This window comes from Corvus hawaiiensis, chromosome 23, assembly GCF_020740725.1.
Source record: "Corvus hawaiiensis isolate bCorHaw1 chromosome 23, bCorHaw1.pri.cur, whole genome shotgun sequence".
In the NCBI taxonomy this organism is placed as follows: Eukaryota; Metazoa; Chordata; class Aves; order Passeriformes; family Corvidae; genus Corvus; species Corvus hawaiiensis.
This window is the reverse complement of record NC_063235.1, coordinates 6,860,263-6,882,308: the sequence shown is the minus strand read 5'-3', so window position 1 is coordinate 6,882,308 and position 22,046 is coordinate 6,860,263. Positions and strand designations below refer to the sequence as shown.

Below are 22,046 nucleotides of genomic sequence, written 5' to 3'. Positions count from 1 at the left end.
ATTGTCCAATAGAAGAGCAACAGAAGAATAAAAGGACAGCTCAGCCATCCACTCGGAAACGGAAGAAGGAGGGCTCAATTTCCTCTGTCACCGTAGCACCGAGGCACCACCTCTCACGTTTGATTGACAGCCTCTCTGGCAAATCGGCAGCCGGGGAAGAGGACACTCTGTCTCAGGTGCAAAGACAGGCAGTGACAGTTTGTGACGCCCGACACCGCCTCCACAGCGCGGCCTGCGCCGCCCGCTCACCGGAGGGCAAAATAACCCCCGAGCTGATTGATGGCCCGCGCCAGCCAATAAATAATGCGCATTGTTGAGTGACAAGCGATAGAGCCAATCGTAGCGCAGAACGCGCAGCCCGAAGACGGCCGGTGCTGGGGGTAGGCCAATCAGGGGCCAGGAGGAGCCTGCGCTCGGCCAATGGGAGTGCAGTCCCTAAGGGCGGCCTGTGGGGAGGGGGCGGGCATTCAGCGAAGGGCGGAGCCGGGCGGGTCCCGTGGCTGCCGCCGCCACCTGGGGCTGCCGAGTCACGGCCGGGCACCGGCACCGGGCCCCGGCTCCGCGCCTCCGCTCCCCGGAGCCGCCCGGCAGAGCCCCCGCCCCAGGGCCCGCGCCTGGAGCCTCTGCGGAGCTCCCTCCCCGGGGCCCGCGGCCCCTGTGGTCTTTGGGAGCCGTGAAGGAACAATGGCGGCGCCGCGCCTGAGGGAGGCCCGAGCGGGGCCTGGGCCCCGCCCGGCCCTGGCTGGCTGGAGGGTGGCGGTGCCACCTCGCCCGGCGCTGGGCTGGGTGCCACGGGCCTGCCAGGGGATGATGGATCTCCCAGAACAAGGGTCGGGCAGTGATGGGCTCGATGTGAGGAGTGCGGGTCCCAAACGGCGTTGAAACTGGCCCAGGAGGGTGCTGCGCCCTTGGCTGTATCATGGGGGTGTTTTCTTAGTAGTGGAGCTCTAATTTAGCATCGGAGCATCACGGATTGGTTTGGGTTGGAAGGGACCTTGGAGATCATCCCATCCCACCCCTGCCATGGGCAGGGACACCTTCCACTGTCCCAGGCTGCTCCAAGCCCTGTCCAGCCTGGCCTTGGACACTGCCAGGGATCCAAGGGCAGCCACAGCTGCTCTGGGCACCCTGTGCCAGGGCCTCACCATCCTCGTGGGGAAGAACTTTTACCTAGCATTAAAGTTACTTTGTGCTTCGTCCTGTCAGAGATCACCAACTTTTGGTCTCTGTTCGGACGCTTAAGCTGTGAATCTGAGTATCAGCTTTACAGTGTGTCATGCTGAGGGAAAACAGGTGAATTCCTCGCCTTTGGGGTGTTTTCCCTGGATGTTAACACTGATGGGATTTAGTAAGAGGTAGCAAAAGGGCTCGTTGTGTTAGCTAAATTAATCCTTAAATTGCTGCTTGAGCTATTACCCTGTCTAGAGAAAGCTCACTAGGTGTTCTGGTTCTGTCTGAATTGCCCACGGGGTCACGGAAAAAGGACCTGAATGTGGATCTTTCTGCATCAGGGTTGTCTGAAGCCAGGGCAGTGCTTTGCATGCCTGGGAAAGGGGTTTTTTTGGATGTTGTTTAGGAGTTTCTGAAATGGGTGTCGGGATATTTAACTTTATTAGGCCTAAATAAAAGCTGGGAAAGGGCTTTGATGTTAAAGCAGTTTGATGTTAAAGCAGTTTGATATTGGATGTGAGGAAGGTTCAAGCTATGCCACAAATCCAAACCTTTCACAGGTGGCTTGAAAACTATTATTGTGCCCTGTAGCCTGGGTTGGCAGGAGGAATGTCCTAAAATTTAAGTGAACTGGGAGTTCTCTGCATATATTCTTGCGTGATAAATGTTCCTGTCACCAGCAGGTGGCTTTATCCCTATTTCTGAGCACATTTCTCCCCATTTCTGGGCACTCCTCAGGCTGTGCTGTGCCAGCTCAGCACTTGGTTTGTAACAGCCTCAGAGCAGAGAGGCTGAGGTGTAATTACAGTGCTTTAATCTGAACTGCCTGAACAAAGAGGGCTCAGTTCACAAAGCACCGTGAATGCTGAGAAGGGACTAATGTTCCTCCAGTGCCTAAAGGGGGCTTATAAAAGGGAGGGAGAGGGATTTTATATGGCAGGACAAGGGGGAATGGCTTTAAACTGCCAGAGGGCAGGCTTGGAGTGGATATTAAGAAGAAATTCTTTATTCAGAGGTGGGTGAGGGCCTGGCACAGGGTACCCAGAGCAGCTGTAGCTGCCCCTGGATCCCAGAAGTGTCCAGAGCCAGGCTGGACGGGGCTTGGAGCAGCCTGGGATAGCAGAAGGTGTCCCTGCACCATGGCAGGGGTGGACTGGGTGGGCTGTAAGGTCCCTTCCCACCCAAACCATTCCACGATTCATGCTATGGATTCATAAGGTGTCCTGGAGCAGTTTCCATGGCCGTATGTGAACAGCAGGCTGGTCCTACAGTGGCAGAGGAAATGCCACAGGTGCCTGATTCCCTGGTGTTGGGTTGGATCCATCCTGTAGAAGAAGCTTTGTTGCGGGATGTGGCTGCAGAGCTGTGATGTCAACAGTTACTGGTTCTGCATAGTCTTCCACATCCCGCTTTTCAGAGTCCATGTTCTGCTTTGCTGCCCTTTAGCCGAGCTGCCAGGCCCCCAGCAGCTGGAATGCCCCAAGGGAGGTGTCCTGGAGCGGGGCAGTGCTGGCAGTTGGATGTGTCTGTGTCCCTGGGCACTCTCTGAGCTCAGCCCGTGTGAGCTGGGGTGAGTGTGGGCTCCTGACACTCCACAGATAAGGAGCCGTTCCCTGCTCACGCCTCTTGGGCTTTTTATCGCTGCTGAGTTCTCATTCCTGGCCCCCCCATACCTCCTTTGCTATTGGTGTGAGGGCACTGGGACATTTTTCTAGGGAGAAGGAATCATTGATGTGTTGGTGCTTCATGTACCGAGTGCACGATGCCTTCCCGCTACCTCAACTTCCGCTGCAGCGTGCCCTGGCTGATCCTTTTCCTGGAAACTCTGTTCCTCATCCGCTTTTTCTTTTGCTTCCCAGATGTTGGTAACATCTACTCACCATCCAGCTTCTACCCAGGTGAGCCTGGCACCCTGCTGGGAAAGGAGGGACAATCCCTGCTCCTGTTGTGCCCTGCAGTGGGGGTGGGACTCAGCGGGCTCTGTTGGTGAGAAGTAGAAAATGGTTTTATTGCTCTTTCAGCACCAGGAGGGGTGGGAATGTATTTGTGTCAGAGGTATGATGGGGATCCAAGACTGAATTGCATTTTTGGTCAGTTTTCTGTTGGGTTTTTCGACCTCTCAACCCCCGTCTTATGGCATCCATTCAGATCACTCTGTAAGAATAAATTCAGGGTTAAGGATATTGTTTCTCTGATTACTTATGGATTGGAAAGAAAACTCTGGAATTCTTTCCAAGTACTAAACAAAAGTGGCACTTAAATTTTTATCTGAAGGCTTTTTAGTTAATTGTGATTTTTAATTGATTTTTTTTTTTTAACCAGAAATCCAATCTGCATTAATAATGTCACTGCTGTCTTGGTTTTTTCTGTCCTGCAGAATTTCAAGATGTCAACCACATGGTGATTTTTGGATTTGGCTTTTTCCTGATGGTTCTGAGAAGATATGGCTTTAGCAGCACCGGACTCAACTTCCTGCTCATTGTTCTTGGTGTCCAGTGCTCTGTGCTGGTAGAAGATTTATTAGTTTTCCTCAGGGTACAGGAAAGTGAAGGTGGTATGAAAAGGTAATGAGCTGGACTAATCCAGAACTGCTGATTGCTCCTCGTGGAGGTGAATGCCTCCTTATAGGGCCTGTTTGGGAACGAGCAGAGTCACGTTTGGAGGCATTTCAGAGGGCTTTTGGTTTTTAAGTTCATTGTTCTGTGTCGTTCCTTCTTTATTGCCCTGGTGTCACCCTGATTCTGAGTTATTTTCCTTTCCTTATTGCAGCCTAGCAAAGGCTGTGGTGAGCATGACTGCTGTGGCCATCTCCACTGGAGCTGTCCTGGGCAAGGCCAATCCTGTGCAGTTAATTGTGATGAGCCTGGTGGAATTAATCATCTTCTATGTGAGCAGATGCATCAACAGGACATTCCTGCAGGTACCCTGGTGGGGTTTTCAGATACATGGGGGAAAATGTCACTGGAACTTTGGAACAACTCTGTCAGGAGCTGCAGCAAAGGCTTTGTGTGGCCTGAATTAGCCCACAAATGGTGAATATTCTGTTGGTACAGGTCCCAGACAGCCTCACCCTGATGCACGTGCACCTCTTTGGAGCCTACTTTGGTGTGGCAGTCACCTCCCGTTTCCCTGAGCCACCCCCAGGGCTGGACAAGAACAGGAGCACCCCAAAGTCAGACCTGTTCTCAATGCTGGGTGAGTCCTTGGCTTTAATGCCTCAGCTGGAAGAAGGGATTGCAGGGAGGCCATAGAGAGGGTTGAGGGTTTTGAGTGCAAAATGCAGCTCTGCATGCAGCCAAGCACAGAAACTGCTGCTCTGCTTCCTGCTTTGTGACAATGGCCGTTTTCCTACCTGGCCCAGAGGCCACTCCTGCCAAAGCTGGGGCTCAGTTTGCTTTTGTCACCTCAGCATAAGGCTACTCCAGGTTAACTGCTCCTTCTCCAGGTTCAGCACTCTCTTTCCTGGCCAAGCTGTCCCCCTGGGCTTGTCCAGGCCTGCTGCTGAGGGACTGTGTCCAAAGCTGAGCTCACAACTTGTACTTCAGCAGAGCTCCCAGGTCCCAGCTCAGGCTGTTTGGCCAGGTGGTGCACAGAGATATAAAGAGGCAGTCCCTGCTGGTAACATAAATAAAAAGATAAAGCCTGGTGAAGGGTGGGGAGTGTGATATAGGCAGGCCCACGAGAGAGGAGCTGGGGGAGGACAGGCTGAGTGTCTGGGACTTCCATTCCTTTTCTTATGGAAGCAATTTGGTGTCTTTATTATCACAACTTCTGTAGTGCAACTGCCACCAGCTGAACTCAGAGCTTCCTGCAGGGGTCCACAGAGTCTCATTCTCAGTCAGTGTTTGCCCAGTTTAGGGAATACAACATTTAAATGCTGCTCTTTCGTGTCCCTGGAGTTCTTGTTTGCTGTTTATTTCCAGAGCTGAGCAGATCCTCATAAGAATGCCTCAGTAGATTTTATAGATATCTGTATTTATGACTGACTAACTGCCTCATCAATGGGAATAGGATGAATCATCTCACTAGTCCTCAGTGCCACCATAAGTTTAGAGTTGCTGAAATGGCCTCTCCAGTCTGAGGCAGGGTTATCTCTGCCTTGGTGCACTGAAGTCATGGATATTAGCAATGGAAATTGGATTTCAAGGAGCCCAGACAAGCTGGTACCTGCCAGGGCTGCTGGAAACTGGATTTGTGCCTCGTAGTGACAGTGCCTGTGTCACTTGTTAGTCTTGGACAAGAACACATCAGATGTCACTGTCAGGTGGATTGCACAAGGGTCTGGTACCTCTGTGGGGTGGGGAACACAACATCAGTGGGTGGAAACAAAATACAACAAGTGGACGATGCCAAAGGAGCTGCTGGTTGGTTATGTTGGTGTCTGTGCACAGCCCAGGGGCACGGGCCCGTGTGGGATCAACGTGAGGTGCTTTGAGGCCACCGACCTCCCTCTGCTGGCTGGCATTTGCTCTGTGCACGTGCATCCCTAGGCATGCATGGAAAAATGCATCCTGCCAGGCAGGGCACTTGCTCTGTGGAGCCTGGGGTTCCCAAGTGCTGACAATTAGGGGCACAGAAGCAGAAGAACCTGTTTTCATTCCTGTTAGAGAAGCCTGTGTGGTCATGGAAGGGTGACACTGACAGTTCCTCGCTGGGATTGGTCTTAGGGGTGGCTCTGCTTTGGGAAATGTTAGGGAATTACAGCACACTGTGGGCTGGAGACAGGCAGTGATGGGTTCCCTGTGGTTCAGAGGATTTCCTGTCCTTGTCCCCAAGGCACTGTGTTTGTCTGGGTGTTCTGGCCAAGCTTCAATTCTATCCTGGCTGACTCCAAGAAGGAAGCAGTGCTCAACACCTACTTCGCCCTCGCAGTGAGTGCTGTGACTGCCTTCATGTTGTCTGCTCTGACCTCCAAGGATGGCAAATTCAGGATGGTAAGGACGAGGGAAAACCCTGCACGAGTTTTTTCTGTTAAAAGAGATTTCCTGTTACCCTCAGTATACACTAAAATACAAGAACTGTTAACTGAAGCCAAGTCCGGGATTTCAGCCTGACAGTCACAGACTCACAGAGTGGTTTGGGTGGGAAGGGACATTAAAGATCACCTCATTCCACCCCCTGCCATGGGCAGGGACACCTTCCACTACCCCAGGTTGCTCCAAACCTCATCCAGCCTGGCCTTGGGCACTTCCAGGGATCCAGGGGCAGCCACAGCCTCCTCACCCTCCCAGGGAACAATTCCTTCCTAATATTTAATCTACACCTTCCCTCTTTCAGTTTAAAGCCATTGCCCCTTGTTTTATCACTACAAACCCTTGTAAAAAGTCCCTTAACTTCCTGTTCCTGTTTTCTTGTACAGACTCACATCCACAGTGCAGTCCTGGCTGGAGGGGTCACTATCAGCTACACAGCACACAGCATCCAGCACCCTTGGATTGCCATGATTTTGGGGCTGCTTGGCGGTGTCATCACCATCTTGGGATCTCACTGTTTACAGGTAATGCTCAGACCCTGAAATGGTTCTTGTATAAGCTGTATAAACTTCTTTTCCAATGCAGGACACTCCAAGGGAAACCTCTTTCCCAAACTGGGAAAGCTGAGGTGTTCTGAGCAGAGTGCAGGGTTGCAACTTGTGAGAGCAGATTCATCCTCTAGGTCTGCAACAGCTGATCTGCAATTACCAGCTTGTGTTTCTGGGTATCAATTTAACCTTTTTGTCTTCCCAGAGGTGTTTTAATCCTGCTTTCAAGCTTCAGGACACTTCTGGAGTTCATTTCACTTTTGGTTTGCCTGCTGTGCTTGGAGCTGTGGCTGCTGTTGTTCTCTGTCTCGTAGAAAAAGGGATTTCTACACAATGGAATAATTTATCCAGGTACATAAATTCTTGTATTAAATAGTAAAGATAAATAATCATTACTGCAGTGTGCCCTGAGAAGAGTTCTCAGTCATCCAGAGAGCCTGAATGTCATCACAGATACATTGTTTTATATCAGGTAACCCAAGATAATCCCTGAAGTACAAAAAAAAGTCAGCAATGAGGAATTTGAGAGTTGAGCAAACTTTGGGTCAGAACTTTGACATCAGCGTTGGGTCCTGTTTTCTGTCTCTCTTTTTGTTTGATATTAAATACAGCAGACACAGGAGATGAAGGCTGGGCATGTGCCTCCTTCCAAGGCTCATTTTAGGGTTTGGGGAGCTTAGGAGGGAGGCAGAAATCAGAATGCAGCATGAAGGCCTGACGCTTCTCATCATGTTCTTAACGGAACAAATTTAATGAAGTTTTAATACCAAAAGATGGACAAAATATATCCTCCAAAGTCTGTATTAGGCTTCTGGTGTGCTCCTAAAACATCTCCCTGCAGCTGCACAGGTTTGAGAATTACAGTTTCTGTGAGAGGTTTTGATGTGAAATGCTCTGTAGATACAGATTCATTCATGGTCTCAATGCTGAATTCAGCAACTGTAAAAGGTGAAACACTTTTCTTGCTTTTCAGTCTGGGTTATTTGGTCTTTGTTGACGTTGGTGCCTTCTGCCAGACCATCAGCACTGCCTTGATAACAGGTCTGATTACAGGTCAGTACTGAAAGCATTCCAGGAATTTCTTTATTTCCTTGGAGCAAGTTTCTATGGGTAAGTTACTTGTGGAATCAATGGAAACATGAATGCCAGGGACTCTTCCCAGCCAGGCTTTTGAAGGAGAAGAGCTGTTTTGCACAGAAATAACCCAGCAGCACCATTCTTTCAGTGCTGAAGTTTTATTTTAACCAAGGTTTAACAGCTGCCTTCAAACTGCAGACAGGAGAGGTGTGAAGATGAAAATACTTCCACATTTGGGTATTGTCTTAGTGACAGAAGATGCCCCAATCTGGGGCTTGGCGCTTTTTAGGCCATTTGGTGCAAATGTGCAAAGTTTCAATAACATCAGGAGCTGCCTCAGCCCAGCTGCAGCCCTTTGATCAGGAGATTTTGAGATTTTGGGGACTTTTTGCTGCTTTGGGAGCAGCAGCACTCAGGTGGCTCCTGTGGGATGCTCTGGTTTGTGGCAGCTGCTGCTTTTCCACAGCCCCTAATTCTGTCTGGAGTAGCAGGGAAATCGCCAATGAAAATTGTTGGGAAATACACCCTACATTGATTTTTTTGGGTGTGTTCTAATTTATTTAAACCTTTGCATTACTTTAAATGTAATGAAAAATGAACAGATTTTTAGAAAACATCCATCTGAAAGAACCAGACATTCAGTGTTTAACCAATTGTTTAAAAATCCAGAGATTCCCATCAGAGATCCCAAACCAGCAGTGCTGATAAGCCAGATTATTTTAAATACACAGGCACTTCTCATGCAAGAAATTCATCATTTTGATGTATTTTTATAATCTAGCAGCTGTTAAATGGGGTTTTACCTAAAGTAATTCATTTTTAATATCCCACGCCTTGATCCTGGCAAGCCTCTTTTTGTATTTAAGGCCAGCTTGAGCCAGGGGGCTCTGCTGAAGGATTTAGGTCTGAATTTGTGGTTTGATCTGTTACATTTGGATAAATGTTACCAAAAAACCCTCCTGTTCTACACAATCCTCCCCTTTCCCTGCTGTTTATGTTTATTTTGGGTCTTCCTCTTTTTACCAACAGGTTTAATCTTAAACATCAAATTGCTTAAGACCGTGCATGTCTCAAAGTACTTTGATGACCAATTTTATTGGGAGGTGAGTTTCAAAATCATGTCAGATTCCCTGGGGGGGGGGGGGGGGGGGTTCATTTAGCACCTCGATGAAGAACTCCAGGTATTTGAATTAAAAGTAAGGAAAAAAAAGGGTTATTCCTTTTCCCAGCACATTTTGATGCACAAACACAGGCCTTTAGGTGCTGCTGTGAGGCTGTATCTGAATTACAGAAATAATGGGTGAAAATAAGCTTCTAATCAGATTTTCCATTGGTTTAGGGGTTTTTTTTCTGTGATGGTTTGATATGTTCTGATAGAAGAATGTTTGTCTTCACAGTTTCCCCACTTGTCTGTTGGATTTTGAATGGAGGATCCCAGATGACAGATAAGACCAAGATAAGATTTTCCTCTGTCACCAGAAAAACTGAACAGCTATGATGGGTTCAAAGAGCACTGAAATATCAATTCTCAGGCCCACAAAAGCCACTCCCATGGACACTCAAAAAATTAAACTGTTCTAGTTATTCTTGAAAGATGCAGAGTGTGAATTCACAGATGCAAACTTAAAATGCATTCAGCTTTTCTGCTTTGTTGGCCTTGCCTAAATATTTTTTGTAAGATATGTACAAAAAAGTTGGCTGCATTCATGGTTTATCAATCCAAATGCTTGGAAACATTAAACTATTTTTAGCTCCCGAGTTTACAAGCCAAAATGATGGATTTTAAAGTGTCATTTTTCCAGGAGCACTTCTTTATCTAGCAAAGCACTCAAGTTTTTAAGCTGAGATGATTCTGCTGAAGGCCTTGACAAGCCAGGATTTGATGAGTGAGCTGGAGCAGAGCCAGAACTCTGCATCCTGCCAGACTGAACTCCTGGAAAAATCTGGCATTACATGGCTGGGGTTGGATGTTGGGAGGTTCTGATGGCAAGAAATTCAATTGTGGATGGTGCTCCTGCAGTCCCTGGGGTTTGCTGCCAAATGTAAAACACGAACAGAGCTCCGGGCAGTGTCTGGGAGGGGACAGCCTGGAGCAGCACTGGGGCACTGGGGGAAGGGGCCTCAGTGCTGCCTGCACCCAATTTTGGAAGTGCAGGGACTTTGGGGACAGAGGATTCTCTGAACCCTCATTTTTAAGTGAATTGTGATCCTGGTGTTTCCTACTTTCAAAAATAGTTGACATAGAAAATCTTCCAGAAGTGCTTACCTAATAAAGGAGTGAAAATGTGGCTGTTTTTCTTTCTTCAGCACCCTTGTGAGGAACGAATGAGGGAACTCGTGACAAGGCTGAGTCCTTTGATGAGGCTCACTGACCTCATTCATTCACTGGGATGAGCAGATCCCTGCCCTTACAAAGGGAGGCAGCTTCCAAGGAATGCAGACTTGCAGAGGAAGGGCCAGTTTTCCTTGTTCCCAGCTCCCAAAAGAGCCAGCAGGAGGTCAGCAGCTGCCCACACCTTCTACACACAACTGTGAGTTGTTACTTCCCAAAGACTTCCTCTTTATCACCACAGGATAAAAGAAATATTCAGGGATGGGGGGGAAAAAAAAAAATTCCCAAACTACCAGAGTTCTGTATTACACAAGAAAAGCCACACACCAGCAAGCTTTGAAATTGGAGACATGGTTATATTGTCCAGATATAGGAAATATTTAATAAACATCTGTTAAAAGGTTGTTTTAAAGCATTTTTAGTAAGTTTTGGATTGTAAGTAACATCATAGAAACAGCTGGTTAAACACATCCATATTCCACTCTCCTTTTATTTGTAACAAACATCATTTTAGAAAAGTGACTCCACTGTTGTCTGTAGCAATTTTACATTTCTCAAAAACACCACAAAACTGAAGTGGACATACAAGAGTAAAAAAAATAAACAGAATAGAGCTGGGTTTAGTGCTTTCAGCTTTCCTTGATTCTCTTTAGACACAATGGAAGGTTTACAAAATGGTTTTACAAAACTTTGGGGGGTGCAGTCAAACCCCAGGGCACTCCAGGGGCGCTCACTGCCACAAATCCTCTGTGCGACCAAACTTGAAGACCAGGCCCCTGTGTGAACACAACCAAGGGACACCACAAATCAAATTCCTCGTTTTAAACACGGGATTTCAAGGAGCAAATCGGGGTATTTGTTAATCCAGTTCCTGAGTGAAACCTGTGCAGACAGATGCCAGTTTATTCACACAGGTCTGGTTACAAAACAGGACTTCAGGACCAACCAGATCACAGCAAGTTTCAGTTTTTTATCATTAAAAGCCAATTAAATAGGAAACAAATAAAAGAGGACAGTCTTACCCAAAAAAGATGAATGCATTCTGGAAAAACACAGCTATTCCTGGGTACACCACTGGTTTTTCTAAGAGAAAAAAATCCCCATAATTTTTTTCTGAAGTCATTTTCAAGCATATCCCATTCCTGACATGTCATTTTCCCTTGTGCTAATTTAGCAGAGAGGCTTTGGGAGCAATGTGCAGGAACTCAGTAATTTGTATTCTGGGAATAAGTGTTCACCCAGGGAATTACTCCCTTAAAACTGCAGCAGTTTAATTATATCCATGGAGTTCCCAGTTGGGCAAGAGCTGGGTTTGTAGAGGAAGTTTGTACTTAGATCAAATCCATCCCAATAGTAATAATATGGGATAGTGGTGTGTAGGGTTAAGAAAATATTCAAACTGGGCCTGCCCAGAAACCATCTAACTACCAGTTCTAAAATTCAGGAGTCATTTAAAACACCTTAAACTTTCAAAAATAGGGTCAGGTCTTACCTTTAACCACGTAGCCCCCAAAAAGGATCCACATGGAAGCAATGAGGGACCCAAAAGCCATCATGAAACCGATGAAGAGCCAGATCCGAGCCCCTGGAATGGGATGGGGGATATTCTGTGCCTGTGGGACACCCCAGCCCCACAAACCCCCCCTGGCACAGCTCTTGAGGCTCGGTGTCCCCATGGCTGTGCCCCCCAGCCCCAGCCCAGGTACCTGTCTGGCCCAGGCAGCCCTCGCTGTAACTGTCCCCCCGCACCTGCCCGTTGGACACCGCGTTGATCCTGGGAAAACAGGACAAAAATGGGACTGAGCCTCTCCTTTAAAAGCACAAATTAACTGCTGGGAGCGTGGTGGATCCTTACATCAGGAATGCAATGGTGGCTATGACCCCACAGGCATGGTAGGAATGGTTGAAGTCTTCCACTTGAGGGTATTTCACAGCAGCATCGATGATGATCCACCAGCCTGTGAAAAACTGGGGGAAAGAAGGGAGAACACAATGGCTTAAAAACGACATCAATGTTTAAAATCACCCTTATAGTCTCCAACCCAGACCAAACTGGTAACACCGTTAGTTTTGCTGTCAGTCTGGGATCCAGCTGACTGCCAAGCCAGGGATTTATCCACTCCAACCGTTCATTCCTAGGTAGAACCGTGAAATTTGAACAAAAAATGGATGGAGGAAACCAGGCCAGATTTTGTCAGTAACTCTGCTGCTACACACAGGGACAATGTATCCCTGTTCTTCTTTTCCCTGGAATTGCTAGGGTTGGAGCAGCCCTTTAAAATCATCAATTCCAAACCACCACGGTCACCACTAAACCGTGTCCCCAGCTGCCACATCCACGGTTTTTTTAAACACTCCCAGGGACAGTGACTCCACCACTGCCTGACCACCCTTTCAGTGGAAAAACTTCCCCTTTTATCCAACCTAAACCTCCACTGGCACAACTTGAGGCAGTTTCCTCACATCCTTCCAAAGTAATGCGGGAGAAGAGACTCCCAAACTGCTCCTAGTTTTTATCTTACGACAGAAAAGCCGCAAGAAGCCAAAGTCCCGAGCACGGTGGGGCCGTACCAGCACCCCCGCGGCCACGGAGGCGATGGTGTTGCGCTTCTCGCCCCAATCAACGCACTCGAAGCACCGCAGGCTCTCCAGGAACCCGGACATGTTTCAGCACTGCCAACAACTGCGGGAGGAAGAGGAAGGTTCGCTCTCACAGGAAACCGGCGGCAGCGGAGCGCAGCTCTGCGCGGGGGCACAGCCGAGGGCCGGCCGCAGCTCCCGCCCGAGCCGGGGCCGCGCCGTGCCCGCCGCACCGGGCACCTCCACCGGCGGCTCCCGCCGGGACGCACCCGCGCACCCCTGACCCGCGCACCCCGCACCGCACCCCGCGCAGTCACGGGGCGCGCACCACGCATCCCCACGCACCTCCCTTCGCACCCGCACCCCCCGCACCCTGCGCAGCCCCGTCCGCGCATCCCCCGCGCATCCCCCGCGCATCCCCGCACCGTGCGCACCCCCGCGCATCCCCCGCGCATCCCCGCACCGTGCGCGCCCCCGCGCATCCCCCGCGCATCCCCCGCGCATCCCCGCACCGTGCGCGCCCCCGCGCATCCCCCGCGCACCGTCACGGGACGCGGCGGCGGCGGCGGCGGCCGCGCGCAGGCGCAGCGCGCGCGCGCAGGAGCGGGGGGCGCGTCCCCAGCGCCGGGGCGGGAGCGGCGTTCGGGGGTGGGGCGCGCGTGCGCCGTGAGCGCGCGGGTGACGCAACGGGAGGGACGTTCTGGAAGGTTCTGCGCCGGCCCTCAGTCGCTGCCGGGCGGCGGGAGCGGGCGGAGGCGCGTCCGCGTTGCGACTCTGTCGCGGTTCTGTCCTGCTTCTATCGCGGCTCTATCGCCTGTCGCGGCTGGCGCAGCGGGCCCGGCGCTATGGGAGTGACTCACGAAGCGGGGCTCTCCCCTCAGGACCCGTGCGGGGGCAGCCCGGCCGGCTGGAGCCGGTGAGGCGGCGGAGCGGCGCGGGCCGGGGGGCAGCTGGCGGGGAAGGGAGGCGGGAGAGGCCGGTCGCGGTGGCCGCTGCGGGGTGAGGGCCGTGAATCGCTCACGGGTGGGTTTTTATGGGTTTTTGTTTATTTTATTCCAGGAGCGCCCAGGTGCCTCAGGGGAACCAGCGCGGGGCGTGCCCGGCGGCGCCCAGCGGTGAGTGAGGGACGCCTGAGGGCTCGGCGGGGGCGGGGGTCCGGTAGCCGCGATGGGCCCCCCATGGACGGGGCTGGCCACGGGCCGGGAGGGGGTTGGCGATGCCGGGCGGCGCTTCGGGATTTCTCTTCTTACCGTTCCAGCCGTATGACCTTGGCCCTTGCGTAGAGGTGACGGAGTGAAACTTTTAACTGGAGTAGTAGCGAGAGAAGGGCGTCTGACGGCTCTCACGGAACATAAATTACAGATTTCAGTGAGGGGGTTGGATTTATTGCCTAACCTCGCTTTGCACTGAGCACTAAATAGAAATGCCGTGTTAAAGCAAACTTCCCTAAACTGTAAACTGGTTACGTAAGTCAGGGCTTAAGTCTGGTGATAAGATCCTTACCCCAAGTAACCTTTGTAGCTATAAAATGGCTGCCACTCCAGGGACAGCCATTTTAATTATTAATATAGAGCCATAATGAGCGCTGCGTCCCGTACGAGTCACGGCCACGGAATCATCGCCCGGGTTTTGCACTGTTTGAGTGGAATGTTTTTAACAGCAGCTTGTTGCACACACTGGGATGTGTGGAGCTGTGTGCCAGGAGTTTTATGACATGATGTAGGCAAGATCTTAGCTGCTTTATACTTAGAGTAGGTACTTTCATTTTCCCTTGTTGGAGTAAAAGCCTCTACAGAGCTGTAGCAGAAGACTCTGATCTGGAAGGCAAATGGTTTTTTTGTGTTGTAGATGCAAGGGGCTGCATTTAGGATAGATGGAAAATAAAATACTTTGAAATTGTTTTCAAGAATGTCAAGGTTTTCCTCCTTTTTGGGTGAAAAAATGTATCGTAAAAGGAATTACACTTAAAATCCACACAAAGTTACCTGTCTCCGAAATTCCACACAGAACTATTCATGGTTTAAACTGAAGCCTTTTTGCATACAACCTCGTATCTCAGTTTTCTGCCTGACTGCAGCAGAGGGAGTTGCAGAACTCAGTTGTTACTGGAAGATGCCTGGGGGTTGTTGGGGTGTTTAATTACCCCTGCCCTCGCTGCCCGTGTGTCACCGTGTTTGTTGTTGCTGAGGAAACCCCGTGATGCCCATAAATGCTGACCTTCCCCTGCTCCCCCCACAGGAACAGAGACTGGGCACTGCAGAACAGCAGCCAAACCCGAACCAGCCGCTGAGAGCGTGCAGAAGACAAACGCTGGCAAAACGGACGACATGACGGATTTCATGGATGACCTGAGCCTCAGCTCGCCCAAGAAGAGGGGCTCGTCGGTGAGCTCCAAGCGGAGCTGCGCCAGCTCCTCCAGCCGCTCCTCCAGCCGCTCCTCGTGCAGCTCCCGCTCCAGCAGCTCCTCCTCGGCCTCCTCGCGCAGCTGGAGCCGCTCCCGCTCGCGCTCCCGGGCCCGGCGCAACGGCTCCCGGCGCTCCCGGCGCTACTCCCGCTCCTACTCCCGGAGCCGCTCCCGCGGCTACCGGCGCTACCGGAGCCGCTACCCGCCCCGGCACTACCGGCACCGCTACCCCCCGGCACCGCTCCCGCAGCCGCTCCTGGTCCCGCGGCAGGGCCTACTACAGGCGGTCCTACTCCAGGAGCAGGTCCCGCTCCAGGGGCAGGAGGTACTACGGCTTTGGGAGAACCATCTACCCCGAGGCCTACAGGAGCTGGCGGAGCAGGTCCCGGACACGGTCTCGGAGTAGGTCACCTCTGCACCTCAGTGAAAAAGGTACTTTGGGGGTTTTTTTAAGATTTCCTTTGTGTGAGAGCCTAAAAACAGGTTTTGTTTGAAGCAAGCAAATTCTCCTTTGCTTGGTTGGTTTGTGAAGCCCAAGTGAAGGAAAACCTTGGTGTGGTTGGACAAATGTATTTAACAAAACTTGTTCTTCAGAACGTTATTGGCACTGGGGACAGGCTGTGACGAAATCAATCCCAGATGATGCTTGCGTAGATGCAAAACCTGCAGATTTTAGGCTTGTTTGAGTAGCTACATGTGGATTTTAACATGACACAAAGCACTTTTTTTTTATTCCTTTCTCTTCTAGACAAGAGGGAACTCCTGGAAATAGCAAAAGCCAATGCTGCCAAAGCCCTGGGAACAGATAACATTGTCCTGCCAGCGAGCCTGAAGATGTCTGCTCCTGCCAAAGAGATCAAAACCGAGAAGCGGGAGCGTGAGGAAGCCACGGAGTCAGCTGAGGTAAGTATGGAGTGTTCTCCCTGAAAAGGTAAACAGCTCTTAGACTTGTCTGCATGGCTGTGTTGTAGCTTAACTGTGGAGGTTGTGCTTACAAGTTCAAACTCTTGGACAAAAACTTCTCCAGAAACCTCGAGGCTTTGCCTTAAGCTGGAAGCACAAAGGCCCAGTCAGAGGTGGTTGATCCCCTGAGTGTCCAGTAGGGACAGCTGGGGAAGGAGGGGAGACTTGTTCCTTTGACTTGTTCTCCTAATGGGATATTTCCCATTAATTCCACTAGTTCATGCCTTTCTGACCTAAAACCAGGAGTCTCCTTGCCAAACCTAGTGAATAGTTTGGGTTTTTGTTTTTTTTTTTTTCCTTTTTTTTTTAAGGTTAAATCTCTCTGCCTTTTTTAACTGTTAAAAGTTTTTCATGTGCAACAAAACTGTTTCCCAGAAATTCCATGCCCAAGCACACAATGCATTTTACATACTTTATTTCTGTCTTATAGAAATCATGACTATGGTTCCAGACATGAGGAAGAAAATCTGGTGGTAATTAAGGGACTTTGTGGGCTGTAGCTGCTGTGAATTGAAGGGAGGGAGAAACTGGAGCAGCTTAAAGTGCATTTTAGTTTGGTTCTGTCATGGTGTGTTACCCTGAGCACAGTAAATACAAACCTGCAGTAACTGCAGATGCTGCTGTTGGAAAGGGAAGTGAATTTGCTGAGGGTTTGACACAAATGGTACAGGCATCCCTTTCATAAATGTATGCAATATATTCCAGATGTTGAGAGAGTACAGAAGAAGAGGCCTGCATCACTTGCAGATAAGTTTATTGTCGTTCTCCAAAGCTCTGCAGGATGGTTGTGCAGCACCTGCTGCCACTCGCTGTGGCACTGCTCTGCTGTGGCAGCTCGTGCTGTGACTTTGAGTCCTTTCTGAGCCGTAACTGGGGCGTGGAATTGCCTCCATTCCCACGGGAATTGGCCCAGCTGCCTTGGTCAGATGCTGACTGCACTCAGTGGGGCTCAGCACTGCTCTGTTGTAGCTTTACAGCTACTTTAGATTAAATACCTGAAACGCTCCACAGAAAGTTCTGCTGTGTAGTGACTGCCTGCCCTTCCCTGGGTGAGGGATCCCCACTTAAGCTCTGTGTGCTCTTCTTTAGCAACCTGGGAGTGCAGCTGAGGACGTGGCCAAGGGTGGCATGGAGAGAGCAGCCATACAGAGGAGCATTTCCTTCAGCCCTAATGTAAGTGGAATTCCAGCGCTTCAGCCCTCCTGGCTCAGGCTTTTCTCAAGTAAAGATCTTAACCGTGGTGACAGAGGGAATTTAATGTTTGATAATGAGTTCTTTGGAGGAGGTGGTAGAACACTGTGAATACACCTCAGCAGTGTGTTTGAAATAGGTTTTTACCCTCAACCTGAACAATTTAAAACTAGAACTAGTTTAAAACACACCTTATTTCAAGTTCCACATTTTAGTAATGCAAGCTCAGGATTCAGGGATTTCTCCCATGTCAGATACGTGCACATGATTGATTCCCTGTATAAGCATCAGGAATTCCAAAACCTGGAGAGAAAACATCTACATGATTTATATGATCAGTACATGCAAACCCTTTGAAGAGTGACAGATTTTAGCACCTTTTCGTACAGGAAATGTCTTTTTTTCTTCCAGAACACAATGGCCAAGCCTGCCCTGCAGAAGCCAGTGAGCCATGTTGTTGTTAAGGAGCCAGTCGTTTCTCCACCCAGAGAGGATGACAGGAAGGGAAGCCCCTATGGGCAGTGGGTTCCTGTCAAGAAGGAGGAGAAGAAAACATTCCTGAACTTCTCACCCAAAAGCTCCCTGTTCCGGGCACGCTGATGGGAGTCACTGTCAGACTGCAGCACTTCACACCCCTCAGTAGAGAGCTGGAGGTTGCTGATGGGCTTGAAGATTTGTTAATACTGAGTATTTATTTTGAGGTCTTAATTTTTGGAATCTTAGGTTTCTCTTTCAGATAGAGAGCACACAGATCCAGAAGCCACAGATGGGAGTCTTGTGTATATTTGTAAATATTTTGTAATGCTTTATTGGACTAGAACTTGCAGGTGGGTAACTTTTTCTAAACCATAGTTGAGTAGCTGTTCTTTGAACACCTGGATTTACATTGTGTAACTGTTTACTTCAAGTGAATAAAGTTTAGTTTTGCACTGGCTGAGTGTGTGAGGTGTTAGACCTGTGCTCTACGTGGTTATTTCTGGGTTTAGCTTGTACTTGCCCAGCTCCTCTCCCGAGGTGCAACACAGCAGAGCTGTTGGGTCATTCCAAAAGTGGATCCTGCCTCCTTCAGGGCCTCTTCCTTCCCTGGGTACCCCTCTGGAAGTGAAAATTTCTGTAGGATTTTACCCGCTGCCACAGAAGCCATGGCCCTTTGCACTGTCACATTGTCCCTTCTGCTCCTGATGCCAAACTCGAGTTACTACAGGATTGTATTTATTTGGTTTGCTTCAAAAGCAGCCTCCAAAGGCCCCCTGTGAGGGAGGAAGGAAAAGGTGCAGGGGGGCCAGGAGCGTTCCAGACCTCTGCTCCAGGAGAAAGGAGTTCAGGAAGCCAAGGGGCTGTTGCATGGACTGGCAGTAACTGGTTAAACCCGGGTTTTGTATAAATAAATTATTAGTAAAATAAACTGAATTTGAGTACTGGTGTCTGGAAGCTGCTTTAAGAAAGGCTTGAGTGGTTGGGAGGATCCCATGTTTATCCTGTCCCTGCACTGCCGGGGGGGAGGGAATGGGGAAATGTCCCGCTGCTCTTCATCCTGCCGGCAAACAACCCTGAGGAGCAACCACCACCTCCCAAATCAGTCCAAAGGGCCTTTATTTAGAGCATCAACGGCACGAGCTGCAGTAAAAGCTATTGACAGCTGAATTACGCAAATTACCTCCAGCACACTGAACAGCACTGATCTGAGAAAGCAACAGCTGCATGATACAAGTTAAAATTGGGTAAGAACTGGGCCAGAGGTGCTGGGAGCGAGCGGGGCCGGGCGGGCTCACACGGCCGTGCCCCTCTCCAGGTTCTGTTTGATCTCGGCCGTGTATTTCCCGTAGAACCTCTCGGCCTTCTGGTTGAACTTGGCGTTCCTCTCGTTGATGTAGTCGATGTCGGCGTCGTCGTTGTAGGGCCGCCTCCGGCTGTACTTCTCCCTCTTCTCGATCCTGGAAGGCAGCAGGGGCTGAGCCCCGGGGGCTGCGGCACCGCCAGCCCCTGGCCCACCCCTCTCCCCCCGTTACTCACTGTTTCTCCAGGTCTGCCACCATCCTGTCCACCCCTTCCTTGGAGGGCACGTGGGTCCCGTGCAGGAGGCTGTCCGAGGTGGGGTACAGGGCTTCCCCGCTGGAGGAGAGCAAGGGGACAGCACTGACACACCTGGGGAGTGCTTTGGGGTTTCTGAGAATCCCAGAAGGGTTTGGGTTGGGAGGGACCTTAAAGATCAGCCAGTCCCACCCCTACACCTTCCCCTATCCCAGGCTGCTCTAAGCCCCGTCCAGCCTGGCCTCGGACGCTTCTGGGGTCCAGGGGCAGCCACAGCTGCTCTGGGCACCCCGTGCCAGGGCCTGCCCACCCTCACAGGGAAGAGTTTCTTTCATATATCAAGCCTAAATTTCCCCTCTTTCACTTTGAAGCCCTCAGCCCTTGTCCCATCCCTCCGTGCCCTCGTGGTTTCGCTGCTTTTGCTGAGTTCCACTGTCACACTTCGCTCAGCTGTGGGAATCCCAGATTCAAGTGAGAAAACGTCAACATGGAATCCAAGCTCAATTATTTTGAGGGGGACCATCAGGTGCCTCTGAAAGATACAGGAACCCCCTGAAATGCTAAATCTGTCTGAATGCAAACTGGGCAAATCACTCAGGCCTTAAACCAAACTGGGCTGCCTAAAAAACCCAAACCCTGCTGCAGGAAGTGACTGATTACACACTGAAACGTGACCTAATTGACCAAATATTTCTTCCAACTCAGCAGTGCCAAATTTGAAGAAATGAACCTCATTAATTACCCCACCACCCCTCCTGAAGCAGGGCCAGCTGAGGTCAAAGAACATCCCAGTGTCCAGGAGAACAGGCATGTGCTGGAAGGATTTCAGGGTTCAGTGTTTGCTGATCCCTCAGAAATCCCACAGATGGTAGCAGAGGATGGAAATGAGGACTCACTACTGCTCCTTGAGCTTCTCATACTGCTCCAGGTCGGGTTTGATCTGCCGGGTCAGCCTCTGGTACTGGCGCAGCTGCGCCGCCGCGTAATCTGGGGACAGAATTGGGGTCAGAATTGGTGAAGGGTTTGATCTCACTGTTCCCTTTTCACCCAAAATACCAACACAGGTGTTCATTATGAACACAGCTGTGGAGTTGAGCCATTACCTGAGAATCCCAGATCGGGATTTTTCCTCTTCTTCTTCCTCTCCCACCTCTCGGCGTCCTCGGCGCTGATCTCCAGCAGCTTCACCCGCTCGTAGTCCTCCCCCCTGGCTGCACATTCCTGCACAGCACAAAGAGCACCCCATTCCCAGCAAAAACCCAGGCACCCAACCCAGTTACAACCCCCCAGCTCAGCCCAGCCAACCCCCAGTGCAGGACAGTGATTTAAACAACCAGGAGGCAAACAGGACACCGATCTGGGGGGTGACACCTGTGCAAGCTCCAAGGCTGTCAGGGTGTCCCTGCAGGCCCCTGGGCTGTGAGGGAGTTCCTTACCTTCTTCTTCTCCTGCACCTGCAGCTCCCACTCCAGCCGAGCTTTTTTAGCTTCCCAGTTTGGTGGCAGTTTCAGTCTTTTGTCCTCCTCCACCACCTCCTGGCTGTTCAGCTTGCAGGCCTCGTACTGGAAAGAAACACGGCACCACTCGAGCACAAAGAACAAACCCAACCCCCACATAAAACAATCCCAGAATACTGAGCGTTGGAGGGACCTCTGGAGATCTCCCAGCCCAGCCCCATGCCCAGGCAGGGTCACCCGGAGCAGGGGACACAGGGACACCTCTAGGTGGGTTTGGGATGGCCCCATCCCCACAGAGGGAGACTCCAGCCCTCCCTGGGCAGCTGTTCCAGGGCTCTGCCATCGTCATGGCGTGTTTTAGTTCATGTTCATTGCTCCTGGCACCATTCCGTGACACCCCCGGGGGATATTTGTGTGGATTGACGGGATCCATTCTCAATCTTCTCCAGACTGACCAGGAAACCCCCTGACTGCTCCACGAAACCCCAGAACCACCGAATCCCATCCCCCAGCGCCAGCCAGCCACTGCCCGGTCCCGCTCCTGTCCCCCGTACCCGCTTCATGTGGAGCTCCCGGAACCGGCGCAGCCGCTCCTCCCGCCTCTGCTCCGCCGCCGCCGCCGCGGCCGGGCCGGGGCCCGCCTCCTCCTCCTCTTCCTCCGAGCTCTGAAACGATCCGCACTCAGCCAGCGGCCCCGGGAGGGAGCCGGGACCCCCGCCCCGCCCGATCGCGTCCCCTCCTCACCCCGACATCGGCCTCGGGCACCCCCAAACTGCTGAGGGCCGACACCGCCGCCGCCATCGCGCCCCGCCCGCGCTTCCGGCTTCCGGCGCTCCCGGCGCTCCCGGCGCTTCCGGCTTCCGGCGCGCCCTGCCGGGCGCCCCCCAGCGTGCGGGAGGTGCTGCCGCCGCCCTGCGCCGCCTCCCGCTGGGTCCTGGAATTATCCCGAAATCCACAAAATCCCGGTCCCGGAACCACAGTCACAGAATCGCTGAGGCTGGAAAAGGCCGTCAGGATGCAGGGCAATGCCTGGTGTAGGATGATAAACCACCAACAGCTTCTCTTGGCCTCTCCAGGAATCTTTGCGGTGTCCAGAACAGGGGCAAAGTTACAGCTTTCACAAAATAAAAAAGGTTTTGCTGCAACTTCTGAGCGAAGAAAGTCAACATTTCCATGGCATTGCTGCAGTGGCTGGGATCTCCCAGCCTTAAATGGAGATTTATTATAAATTGATCCCTCTACTGATATAAATGCATCTTTGCCTGAAGTCTCTCTGCGTGCACAGGAGAGCCAGAAAGGCTCCGGATTTTTGGTTTCCTT

General features: G+C 51.1%; 4 protein-coding genes across 9 annotated transcripts; 2 read left to right on the top strand and 2 right to left on the bottom strand.

Annotated features, from left to right (window-relative positions):
- Nucleotides 1–107: 107 nt before the first annotated feature.
- RHCE (Rh blood group CcEe antigens) lies at nucleotides 108–10,877 on the top strand. 5 transcript variants are annotated; one of them, XM_048327234.1, is made up of 11 exons: nucleotides 108–176; nucleotides 3,030–3,068; nucleotides 3,548–3,734; nucleotides 3,940–4,090; nucleotides 4,224–4,365; nucleotides 5,947–6,104; nucleotides 6,530–6,667; nucleotides 6,897–7,042; nucleotides 7,665–7,744; nucleotides 8,798–8,871; nucleotides 9,166–10,877. In XM_048327234.1, exons 3-11 carry the CDS (start codon nucleotides 3,568–3,570, stop codon nucleotides 9,190–9,192), a joined length of 1,083 nt encoding a protein of 360 aa, XP_048183191.1. In that variant the 5' UTR covers nucleotides 108–176; nucleotides 3,030–3,068; nucleotides 3,548–3,567; the 3' UTR covers nucleotides 9,193–10,877. The 5 variants fall into 5 exon arrangements, with proteins under 5 accessions (XP_048183191.1, XP_048183189.1, XP_048183187.1 ...); XM_048327232.1 differs by lacking the exon at nucleotides 108–176 and adding an exon at nucleotides 518–830; XM_048327230.1 differs by lacking the exon at nucleotides 108–176 and adding an exon at nucleotides 518–897.
- TMEM50A (transmembrane protein 50A) lies at nucleotides 10,436–14,110 on the bottom strand. 2 transcript variants are annotated; one of them, XM_048327237.1, is made up of 7 exons: nucleotides 13,931–14,110; nucleotides 12,672–12,783; nucleotides 11,956–12,068; nucleotides 11,807–11,874; nucleotides 11,593–11,685; nucleotides 11,123–11,183; nucleotides 10,436–10,876 (listed from the first exon to the last, which is right to left on the bottom strand). In XM_048327237.1, exons 2-7 carry the CDS (start codon nucleotides 12,762–12,764, stop codon nucleotides 10,831–10,833), a joined length of 474 nt encoding a protein of 157 aa, XP_048183194.1. In that variant the 5' UTR covers nucleotides 12,765–12,783; nucleotides 13,931–14,110; the 3' UTR covers nucleotides 10,436–10,830. The 2 variants fall into 2 exon arrangements, with proteins under 2 accessions (XP_048183194.1, XP_048183195.1); XM_048327238.1 differs by lacking the exon at nucleotides 13,931–14,110 and adding an exon at nucleotides 13,223–13,294.
- Nucleotides 13,383–18,172, top strand: RSRP1 (arginine and serine rich protein 1). The gene is given in 7 exon segments (XM_048327235.1): nucleotides 13,383–13,596; nucleotides 13,740–13,795; nucleotides 14,919–15,318; nucleotides 15,320–15,516; nucleotides 15,833–15,987; nucleotides 17,137–17,220; nucleotides 17,650–18,172. Coding segments are annotated over 7 exon segments (1,152 nt in total). The 5' UTR covers nucleotides 13,383–13,525; the 3' UTR covers nucleotides 17,839–18,172.
- A 642-nt stretch (nucleotides 18,173–18,814) lies between these two features.
- On the bottom strand, nucleotides 18,815–21,572 carry SYF2 (SYF2 pre-mRNA splicing factor). Its single transcript, XM_048327236.1, has 7 exons — nucleotides 21,471–21,572; nucleotides 21,281–21,391; nucleotides 20,706–20,831; nucleotides 20,373–20,490; nucleotides 20,166–20,256; nucleotides 19,252–19,350; nucleotides 18,815–19,172 (listed from the first exon to the last, which is right to left on the bottom strand). The coding sequence occupies exons 1-7, from the start codon at nucleotides 21,525–21,527 to the stop codon at nucleotides 19,007–19,009; spliced, it is 768 nt and encodes a 255-aa protein (XP_048183193.1). The 5' UTR covers nucleotides 21,528–21,572; the 3' UTR covers nucleotides 18,815–19,006.
- Nucleotides 21,573–22,046: the final 474 nt, after the last annotated feature.